Source organism: Miscanthus floridulus, chromosome 1, assembly GCF_019320115.1.
Source record: "Miscanthus floridulus cultivar M001 chromosome 1, ASM1932011v1, whole genome shotgun sequence".
NCBI classification, from domain to species: domain Eukaryota; kingdom Viridiplantae; phylum Streptophyta; class Magnoliopsida; order Poales; family Poaceae; genus Miscanthus; species Miscanthus floridulus.
The window spans coordinates 81,381,913-81,392,771 of NC_089580.1; the positions used below are offsets into that span (position 1 = coordinate 81,381,913).

The 10,859-nt window shown below is 44.0% G+C and overlaps 1 protein-coding gene across 2 annotated transcripts; it reads right to left on the reverse strand.

The window, feature by feature from the left end:
• Positions 1–3,910: 3,910 nt before the first annotated feature.
• On the reverse strand, positions 3,911–7,931 carry LOC136488222 (organic cation/carnitine transporter 7-like). Of its 2 annotated transcripts, XM_066485228.1 has the most exons (7): positions 7,664–7,931; positions 7,420–7,555; positions 6,524–6,795; positions 5,865–6,102; positions 4,714–5,245; positions 4,420–4,622; positions 3,911–4,296 (listed from the first exon to the last, which is right to left on the reverse strand). In XM_066485228.1, exons 3-7 carry the CDS (start codon positions 6,793–6,795, stop codon positions 4,066–4,068), a joined length of 1,476 nt encoding a protein of 491 aa, XP_066341325.1. In that variant the 5' UTR covers positions 7,420–7,555; positions 7,664–7,931; the 3' UTR covers positions 3,911–4,065. The 2 variants fall into 2 exon arrangements, with proteins under 2 accessions (XP_066341325.1, XP_066341332.1); XM_066485235.1 differs by lacking the exons at positions 7,420–7,555; positions 7,664–7,931 and having other exon boundaries at positions 6,520–6,666.
• Between the last annotated feature and the right edge of the window lie 2,928 nt (positions 7,932–10,859).

Sequence of the window (10,859 nt, forward strand, 5' to 3'; positions counted from 1 at the left end):
AGGGTTTTTTTAAAAAAAAATCTTTACCGAGTGCCCACGATCTAGCACTCGGCAAAGTATTTTTAATTTTTTTTAAATTCTTTGTCGAGTGCCACCCGGCCTGACACTCGGCAAAGAGGGGTATTTTAAAAAGAAATAAAATTCTTTACCGAGAGCGCCAAACGCAGACACTCGGTAAACCGTTTTTATTTTTTTTCTTCCTGCCCCCAAACTTTTTTGTAGTCCTCATACAATACCTGGTACTCCATGTTCTAATGTGGCACATTTTTCGAACTTTTTCTAGATTTCTTTAATTTATTTCATTTAATTGAATTTTCTTGGATAATTCAAATTATAACTGCTAGTCATTCGAATAATGAAAAAATGAATGGAAAAATGATATTCATGTTATTTAGTATAATGTGAGGTCGTATCCAGAAACAGACCATCAATTTTGAACATCTTGTTCACGAAACATGACCACGAACTTGCGGTCGAGTTGTTTTTAAATTCTATAAAAAGCAAACGAAGACTGAAAATCTTGAAACTTACCGAGATGTCATGATATCATATGTGGAGGCTGTGATAAAAAATTAAGGAGGTTTCGCGCAAGTTTATCACGTACGATGCTTACCACCTCGTCAGCCTCTTCACGAAATCATGAAACTTCTTCGGAGATTCTTCGGTTTGCAAGCATCATACGTGATAACTTACGCGAAACCTTCTTAAATTTTTATCACAGCCTCCATGTATGATATCATGACATCTTGATAACTTTTATGATTTTCGGACTTCGTTTGTTTTTTATAGAATTTAAAAACAACTCGACTGCATGTTTATGGTCATGTTTCGTGAACAAGATGTTCGAAATTGGTGGTCTGTTCCTGGATACGACCTCACATTATACTAAATAACATGAATATTATTTTTCCATTCATTTTTTTATTATTCGAATGACTAGCAGTTATAATTTGAAATATCCAAGAAAATTCAATTAAATAAAATAAATTAAAGAAATATAGAAAAAGTCTGAGAAATATGCCACGTTGGAACATGGAGTACCAGGTATTGTATGAGGACTGCAGAAAAAGTTTGGAGGTCAAAAATGAAAAAAATATGGTTTGTCGAGTGTAAAAAAAATGACACTCAACGAATCACCGCTTTGCCAAGTGTCAGGAGAAGACACTCGGCAAAGGGTTAACGGCGGTTGTCGGCCGTTAACGGTGGCGGCCCTTTGCCGAGTCTTCTAATTTATCGAGTGTCCGACACTCGGCAAACCTGGTCTTTGTCGAGTGTGTGCTTGGCACTCGGTAAACCACCTCTTTGCCGAGTGCCAGTTGTTTGCCGAGTGCTCTCTCTTTGGCATTCGACAAATAGCCTCCTTGCCGAACGTCCAATAAAAAACAATCGGCAAAGTATGAGACGCTAAAAAAAACCGTCTCGGTAGTGCGGTGCTCCGATCCCACACGCCGTGAGACAGTGAGAGTCACAACTCAACCGATCGAGTGATCCGTGACCATGTGTAGTGTGCTCGACTTCTTGCTTCGATTTGTAGACTAGCTACTACTTCGACGACCAAGAGAGAGAGGTGCATGCGTATTGTGCCTAGGAGGTTTAATTTGTTCCATAGCTTATTGAGCATTAATTTGCTTTAATTTCCATGCATAATTTCAGTGGCTACACAAATTTAGAACGAACGAACCTCAACGCGATGCCTTTTAATTATTTCCCTTTTGCAAAGCATGGCACAGATTCAAAGCGCCTATACATGTGAGCGCTTTATCTTATGCTACGTTACTATAGAAATGATTTTAGATGTGTCTTATTTTTTTCCTCTATAACCACGGTTGTATAAAAACGTCTCTAAAAATAGTTGTATTGATAGATCTCACTTCTAATAAAAATTGCACTGTCCTTACAAGTACGAAATACCCCTATTTTTATAAGTAGTTCATAATATATGATCCCCATGGCTAAAAACTACTATTTCTATAGGCAATTGGTGTTTTCAGTCGTCCTTAAAACATCTAAAATTCAATGTGGTCAGCATAGGATCGAACTCTAATGTTTCCATGGAGGGTGTGCTGTTGAAAAATCGTGCGCCAGTTAAACATCCGAGACCAACCAGCTGAAAATTTAGCATGGGTCCCATATGAATCATTATCTCTTCCCCTTCTTGCTCCCATGTCTTTTCCTTTTTCTCAACCTTATATCTCTTCCACATCCGCCTGGCTTCCCTCTCCGCATCTCTCCCGTCCGCTGTCTCTCTCCATCTCTCACCACAACCTGTATCCAGCCTGCTCATTTTAGCTAGCTGCAGCTGCGGCTGCAACAGCACTAGCACTATGCTATAATATAATTTTCTATAGTTTTGATCTTGTAGCCACAGTGTTATCCTAAACACTAAACGGTCCTACCGTTTAGCCCATTATTATTCGAGCAAGGTGTTTAAACAAAGAAAACGACCGTTTAAACGATCAAAACAACCTATTAAAACGGAAACATTGTACCACCGTGTAGCGTTTAAACGGTGTGTAAACCGTTTAAACGGTGTGTAAACGAGCTAAACAGGCCGTTTAGACGATCAGCGTGTAGCTGCAATTGTAGCCACAGCCCAAAGTAGCTGAAGCGATCAGAGCATAGCAAGCAGCAAGGCGGTGTGGCTGGCGCGCGGTGAGTGGCAACAACACCAGTGTGGTGGTGCCGGTACAAGCATAGTGTAGCAGCACGGCGGTGTAGGCGTGGTGGTGCTGGCATGGTTATGGTGTGGGCTTAGGGCTATAAAGATTGGAATACGTTTGGATCTCTTGTTGGGTCACCTCGTGACGTGCACAAGCAAGTTTTTCTTTACCGAAGCAAGTGAGTCGAATTGGCTCTCCACCACCAGCAAGGCAAGGCTTGCCTATGAGGTAAGATTGGCTTTAGAACCAAACGTTCCCTTGATTGGTAGCTTAGGGCATGCTTGGTTTCTGGTTGGGCTAGCCTTTCCTTGCCTCACCTCCTGGCAAGAGCAACGAGAAGCTTGCCCATCCAGGAGAGCCAGATTGGCTTTCTTACAAGGGCAAGGCAAATCTTGTCCAAACAAATCCTGAGGTATTCTGCTAGGCATCCAAATAAATAAGCGGGCTTCATATCCTCGCCTAGCGAGGCAACACAGTTGTTAGCTAAAGAACCAAGCAGCCCCTCACTCTGCTTAGGTTTTCTTAGCTCGGCTCGGTTCATTTTCATTTTTGAGTGAGGTGAGCAAGCATTTTAGTAGTTGATAGTTGATTAATTTAATGAGCCAAATCACAAGCTAAACAAGCTAAGTGGTTCATTGATCACCCTAAATAAGCAACAATTAAACTTGATGCATGTCTGGGGTTGAAATCTAGAACCAATGTATGATGTGCATTGTACTTTTTGCCTAATGTTTGCATGGAACTAGTTAGTAGTTGTTGTATGTATTGGTTGTATTTGCATCTCTTAACTTGGTGAGTTCTCCGCACATTGCCGTGGGATTTAAGAAAACTTTATCATGGAAAGAAGCAAATTATTTTAGATGAAGGATTATGGAGAGCATTTGGAGTTTGTTGAGAGCATGATATGGTGCATTATTTTGCAAATGAAGGAAGCTCGTCATGGGGCTAATGACAACTTGAAGGAAACTACACAATAGAACTGATACTCCCAGAAACGAAATGGACAAATATGGCTTAAGCTGGAATTTCTAAACAATATTTTAGAGAAATGGGCTTGAGGAGGGGACTCTCGAGTCTCGACCTTCCCCATCGGCACTGTTAAGTCTGTTTTTTTTTTTTTTAGAGAGAGAGAGAACACCGTTAAGTCTGGTGAAGTGGGGGTTTGGGCAACGCGCAACGAGGTGCAGTGCAGCCATCTGGTAACGGCATTTTGGGACGGCCATCGCTGTTGTAAGTAACAGGGCACAGAGAAACAGCCCATCGGCACGTCCATTTATTTATTTCCAATGGTAAAACATCCATCGTATATCCGTATTCGTATTGCTAAAAATGTTCAATCAATAGGCAATTCCGGTAATCGCCACAGGAAAATTGCTCTCACCGAGTCACATCACAGTACAGCGGATCAGTTCATGTCCACGTCGGTGTCGTTGAGTCTACACCCCTTCGTCTCGAAGGGGAAGAACGAGACAGCCAGGCCGGAGAGGAAGATTACAAGCTCGAATAGGAGGATCGCCGTCGTCGGCTGGCAGCTGTGCACCAGGGCGACCGCAACGAGCGGGCAGAGGATGCCGCCGATCCTGCCTACTGAGCTCGCGATGCCAATGCCCGTCGTCCTCACCGCGGTCGGGTAAATCTGAACAATAGACCAAAGGCAAACAATAAAAGAAATGTTAGCACAGACACCGTTTGGTTTATCTGCCAGTATCACCAAGGGAGGTGGAGAATGAACTGATGTGTGCACAAGAACCTCACTGACCTCTGGAGCATATATGTATACAATGGTGAAGCTGGCCGATATACAGAGCCGGGCACCAAACAGGGAGATTCTGGTTAGTATATCTGTCCGGGAGAACACTAGTGGGAATAAGAAAACACAGCTAGTGAAGAGCATCGACGCCATTGAAAGCTTCCGACCAAATCTATCCACGATCATGGCTGATAGAAATGACCCTGGGATCTCTGTTTCAAGAAAACATGGCAGCATTGGTCAGCAACTCATCACATGCTTTTGAAGGTTGTTATGATAATCATATTATGCACAGTAACCAACCTGCAAAACTAGATATGAAAACATTCTTATATAGGCTTGCATTAGTTGAATTAACTGATTCAACATCCTCTTTGGCGCATATCCTATTTCCATTACTGAGCTCTGATGTCAGAAGAACAATGCCATAATAGGCAAACGCATTTCCAAAGAAGGCCATCCACAGAAGCAGGGTTGCTCTGATCAGTTTTGGTGCGAGTAGTTTGCCAACGGACTTAATACCTCCGAAATCAGAACCTTGATCTTCACTTAGGTTGTCACTTTCTTCGGCACCAGCCAGAAGTGTCGTGGACTCTGAAGATCCTGAAACTTCATCTAGCTCAATATTTTTGTCAGAAACAAGCCTACCAGAAGGTAGTTGTACATTGTTTAGTCTTGCCATTTTCTCCAATACATCCACAGCCTCGGCAGTTCGGCCTTTCATGCAAAGGAACCTTGGTGACTCTGGCGTGATGGCATAAAATAGCAGCAGGAGAAAAGATGGAATAGCTGATAATGCTAACAACCACCTCCAGCCAAACTTGGGCATAACTGTCTGCCATTAATATGGTGAAAAAAAATTAGGCATGGAAAAATATGGTGGAATCTTCTAGTCTAATGCGTCTGCATTTTTACTGCAAGAATATGTTTCTCTCTGATTATGAGCTGCCTATCAAGACCTCGATAGTATATTATAGATCTTTGTATCAAAGTAACCAAAATAAAGTTACAGGTGTTGCAGAAGAAAATATCTGCAGATATACATAATACTTAACAGATCTGGTAAACAAAAACGCAAACTAATTGCCACAGAACTTCTGATTCTATGCCCTAACAAGCGAAGTTCTTTTCGCACGTGATGTTCCAGATTGCTAGTCTCCCTGAAATTTATTCTTATTCCATGTTTTTTTCTTTCAATAGATCAAGTAACAGAACCATTAATACTACAGGTTAATTTGTTTGTATGGTAATCAGCAACGCTATTAGCAGATTAACTGTTAGTGAGTGGTTCATAAATTTCTGAATAAACTGGAGCATACAATGAGATTGAGAATCAGTTGCATCAGGATATGATTTATCATGTGTAAAGTTCACTGCTAATTTTGATGCTGGGCACTATTATAAAATATGAATGACGTTATCAGTCTCAAAATATTCAGGAGAAAATATTATACCCATGCAAGAGATGCCTCCAAGATTGTCCCAACAGTCCAAAATGCAGAAAATACCACCATCCAAGTTCCTCTAGTTGGAGCAGGAACAAATTCCAAGAACCAAGATCCCAGAACAGGTCCTCCTCCCAAACCAATACCAACTAAGAATCTCAGGGAAATTAATGACACATAGTTCGGAGCAAAAGCACTCAAGAATCCAGCTCCACTTGTCACAATGGCAGTAAAGAGAAAGCCTCTCCTATAGAGTCCAATAAAACAGAGTGTAAGGACTTGTATGATGTAAACAAGCAATTCATTCATGACCATAAATTTTGAGGACGATATGAAGCTTGTTCTCAGAAATAACATGTAATGAACTTGGCTGCTGATTAATTCATGATCATTCATTTGAACAACTATTTCAGAGTAGCTTTGTGGGGCTAAAAAAAGAAATCATAGAGATGCTCTTGGCTATACATGGTGTATTCTGATCCCAAACGTGACGCTGTTGCTAATCAGCTATAACTAGGAAGTAGGAAGAAGCAACTGTCCAATAGAAACTGCATCAGGAACAACCGAACAAGTTTTGGTAACTCCATGTTAAACATCAGAACAAAGGAAATGGACTTCCAGAATTTTGTGCAAAAAGGTACATGACATAAGTAAAAGATTGGACCTGCCTCCTTCCATAGTTGTCTGAAACCACACCCCATGAGTAAGCGCCAATCAGCATTCCAACAAAAACAACACTTGTAATCATGCTTTCCTGGTGAGAAGTAAGCTTCCATTCTAGCTGTACTGATGGACCAACAAATGATAGCAGCATCATTTCCATCGCTTCGGCAATCAAGCCAATCCCAGCATATGAAAGAATCAATATCTGGAACCTCCCAAAACCTGATGACAAGAGTGCGTCATCCACGGTATATGAAGCTGATTGCCCCTCCTCCATCTGCAAAGTAATGATCTCAGTTGTCAACTTGTCATCTATAAATCACAGTAAATCTAATCTACTCATATAACCAAACCAGCCAGGGTTGAAACGAGTTCGTTCCTTCTATTCCCTTTTTATTTGTGGGTTTAAACAACACTGATTTACTGGTACACACAAGTAAACACTGTTTGCCTAAAAGGTCATTTATCCCATCTAGACACCATTTAAATGCTACAGATACACCCTTTCCGTTTAATCGGCCATTTATCGCATTTAACCAGCCATTTCTCTTGATTAAATGGCCATTTAGTCCAAATAATGGTTAAACGGTAGGTTATCGATTGTATTGCATTTAGTGTTTAGGAAAACACTGCAGGTGAACACACGCATCCTATAACAAGAGGTAATCAAAGACCCCGAGAGCTGAGAGCATTCTAAAGCATTTGCATCGCTGTAGAAGAGTACAAGCCAGCTTAAGCATTCGATGGAAAGACAACAAGAAGGCACGTCACAGTCTCACGTTATCTGCTTTGTTTTCCCTCGCTTTGCACATTCCTAAAGCATAGGATTAACTGGATAGCAAGTAACCGACAAGAACCGAAACAGCTGAATCTGAAGAGAGGAGGCTCACGAGATCCTCACCACTTCAAGAGCCGTCTGGCGGAATCAGAAGCCTATCTCGTACCGATCCTCAGCGAGCTGGGAGCATCAGAGCCAACCCTAGCCTCCGTCCGGGCCCGCCTGGTTAAATCTTCCCTGGCCCAACTGGTTCCACGCCCTGAGAAATCCAGACAATGAGCACGCATACGGAATCAGTCCCAGGAACACGCGACAAGCAACGGGGTCTGTCGAGCCTGGCAAGTGGCAACATGAGGGAGAAGCGAACCGGAATGCGTTTCTTGGATCTGCGACAGGCGGCGAATCCCGCAGGTGCAGGAGGGGATTCGCGGCCTACGGAGGAACGACGGACCCCGAATCCGAGCGTCTGCAACACTGCTGCTGCCTGGAGATCTCTGCGCTTTTTCGTTTGGGCGAGATTTGGCTCCGTAGTCCGTACCGGATGGGTTGGGGAAGGAGATGCGAAACGGAGCCCGCGCTTTGACCGGGAAAACCATCATTGGTCAAAGCCGAGGCTGGCTGGCACGCGTCCGGCGTCTCCAACGGGACGGGGTGGCCTGTTCCTTCCGTGGGCCGCTTTCGGCTGGTACACTCCCAGCTTGTTTCAGCTTATTCTCTCTCACATAATACTATTCAATTATCTAAAACCATCCAAAATTTACTATTGAATACACCAGCCGAACGCGCTTTCACCCACCGACGTGGAGACGAGACAAAGCCGAAAGAAAACGTCGGTCTGTAGCTGGTGTCGCTCGTAAGAAACGAGGTGGTGAGAGCACCTCCAGCCAAGAGGATCCAAAACTAGTTAATAGGGGAGTTATAATTTTATTTTGAGGATTTAAAAGGTTTCATCTCTTACCAAATCAGAAAACTTCACCCACACTATCTCCTCTGACATATAGGGTCAATTTATCATTCAAGTCATTTCTTCTATTTTTTCTCTTCCCACCCGTTCATTCCCTCCGACTTTCCGAGGGCCGCATTGGCGCATCCTCTTTCGCCGCCGCTCCTCTTCCTCCGTCGCCACTCTCCCTTCCTACGCTCCTCCTCAGCCACCTCTTCTCCGCCACCGTCACCTTGTTTCTTGGGCATGTCGCCAAGCCGCGCCGCATCCTTTTCTGTCGCCGCTCCTCTTCCTCCGCCGCCCTCCGCCGCCCTCCTACTCTAAGACCGCTGGTGACTTGGAAGATGCCAGGTGTGTGATACCACTTGTATTGGGGGCTAGTCTAGGTCCCTCATCTTTGAGGGGTCAGGGGCTAGATTTTGAACGGCTGAGAAAATTTTTACTCAGGGTTAGATTGGGGTACTGCTGGCTCTCGAATCCCTCAAATTACAAATTTTTGTTATTGGGGTGGAAATTTGGGGACTGTTGAAGATGCTTCGAGGGAAGATCAGAAGGGGGTAACACACTAACACTTGAGAGAGCGCACCAAACTTTCCGGTATAGATAATAAGTTTCTACTTATTTATTGGTTACTAAAATTATCTTGCCAAGTGGAAAATGAATCTAGTGACTTGCTGGAGCAAGAGGAGGCCAATGAGAAACGGGTTGTGAAGGACGGCGACGCGGGAGAAAAAGGGTGTGTTTTGGTTGCTCGAATGAGATTTACAGGGAGTGGAGACATGTTGAGTGGATGCAGTGATAAAAAAAAGAACGGTAATGCTCTGAACCGGGCGTCTGTCCGCCCGGACGCTTCGTTGTTGGGCCACGACGCCAGCCCAACAATCTACACTATTTCGTTTCTAAAAAAATTGCTCATCCACTTATACCTATCCACTCATTCATCTTCCTATTGCTCTTATACGCTCGCGTGGCCGCATCCGAGCGCACGGCCGCTGGCCCTCCGAGGTGCAGCGCGTGGCTGCCTCCGCGGCGCACCGTTCGGATGTTGGCCTTGCCAGGCATGGCGTGCTGCTGCCCTCTCCAAGTCATGCGCCTGCGGCCTCTCTGCCGCTCGTGCGGCCGATGCCTCCCTTCCGCGACATGCAGCCACTACTGCCAGCCTACCACCTACAAGCGTCGCCGGCCCGCTACCTCTCGTGAACGCCACACACCGACGAGCCTCCATTCTACCGAGCAGTAAGGAGATGTTGCGTTGAAAGCGCATGTTGCAAGAACATGTTTCATATGTTTCAGAGATATATTGCAAGTGTTTCATATGTGTGACAGAACCGCCCAATTTATACAAGATCAAGTACGGTTGTCCCCGTTAACACGTTGACACACCCATACTTTCACTCATATAAACCTGGTAGTCCGCCGAGTGTCCCGAAAGACCTCGGTAAATCAACATCACAACCAAGATCGCGTGATTAAGCAAATACACATCACATACACAGGGTTGCAGCGGAAATAATATTACAAATGGGTTCACAAATAATAGTACAAGTTTGGGCTTCAAAACCATTTAGTGAAAACAACATAGCTTTCAAATGAATACGTTAATATAAGTTCCAAATATATGGCTAGCATGAGTGACATCATCCGACAAAAGCATATAGATGAGAAGTAAGTATAGAATCACCGAGCCCACCGGCGGTTAGCCACCATCATCAACAGGTCGAAAACATCACCTGCAACAAGGTGGGATAAACCCTGAGTACTCGAATGTACTCAGCCAGACTTACCCGTCTTAAACCAAAATAAAGCGACACCAAGGATTATGCAAGGCTTTCTTTAGTGGGCTAGCTGACTCGTTTGCGAAAAGCATAAGCTATCATGAAGAAACCATTTTAAGTACTTTGCATCATCTTTATTATGACCTATCCATCTAGGTAAGCACCTGTACTATAGCAATCACTTGATTAACCAATAACATCTAGTTGCCAATTTAGATTTAGCATATCCCATACAATCCAGATAACCATCATTGTTCCATCATAATTACTACGATGCCGTAACTCGAGTCAAGTGCTCACTATCCAGGAGCGATGGCGATTCGAATCGATTCCTAACCAGCTGGTGATTTATTCCTTACACAAACCTCACTCACCCGCTAAAGTGAGGTATCGGTCACCGAGTCAATTATCCAGGAAAAATCTCGAGTTTGCCAGGAACCACATGTACCCGGGGGCCGACCGACTGCCCTTTGGTCTTATCATCGCGCCCCCGTGTCCTACCACACCTGCTTCGGTACAGTGCGCTGCGGGCAATCTACTCGGCCCGAATAATCTCCCAGCTTCGCGGTCAAAAGGTACTTTATTCGACCAGCTAAATGTAAGGCATGCGTTCAACATGACCCGAGGCCCAACAACGGTCGGTCCTTAATCGACACAGACAGAAACTAACAGCACCCTAGAACCCTATCTAGTTGCCTCCAACTTTTTCCGTCCGGTCTCCAATTATCCATCACACATGGTTAATTCTAGGATATCATTCTTTCCATAGCTAAATTCTTCTAGTAACCCCCTATAAATGTAGGTGACCGGAAATCACCGATCGCTACCGGTCTAAGCAAGGCTAA

What these genes read in the sequence shown, in the direction of transcription:
- LOC136488222 (XM_066485228.1), bottom strand. Translation starts at nt 6,795, where the DNA reads ATGGAGGAGGGGCAATCAGCTTCATATACCGTGGATGACGCACTCTTG. An exon ending in TGGAGGCATCTCTTGCATGG is followed by an intron (nt 5,246 to 5,864) that starts GTATAATATTTT and finishes TATTAATGGCAG; the next exon opens with ACAGTTATGCCCAAGTTTGG. An exon ending in TTTCATATCTAGTTTTGCAG is followed by an intron (nt 4,623 to 4,713) that starts GTTGGTTACTGT and finishes TTCTTGAAACAG; the next exon opens with AGATCCCAGGGTCATTTCTA.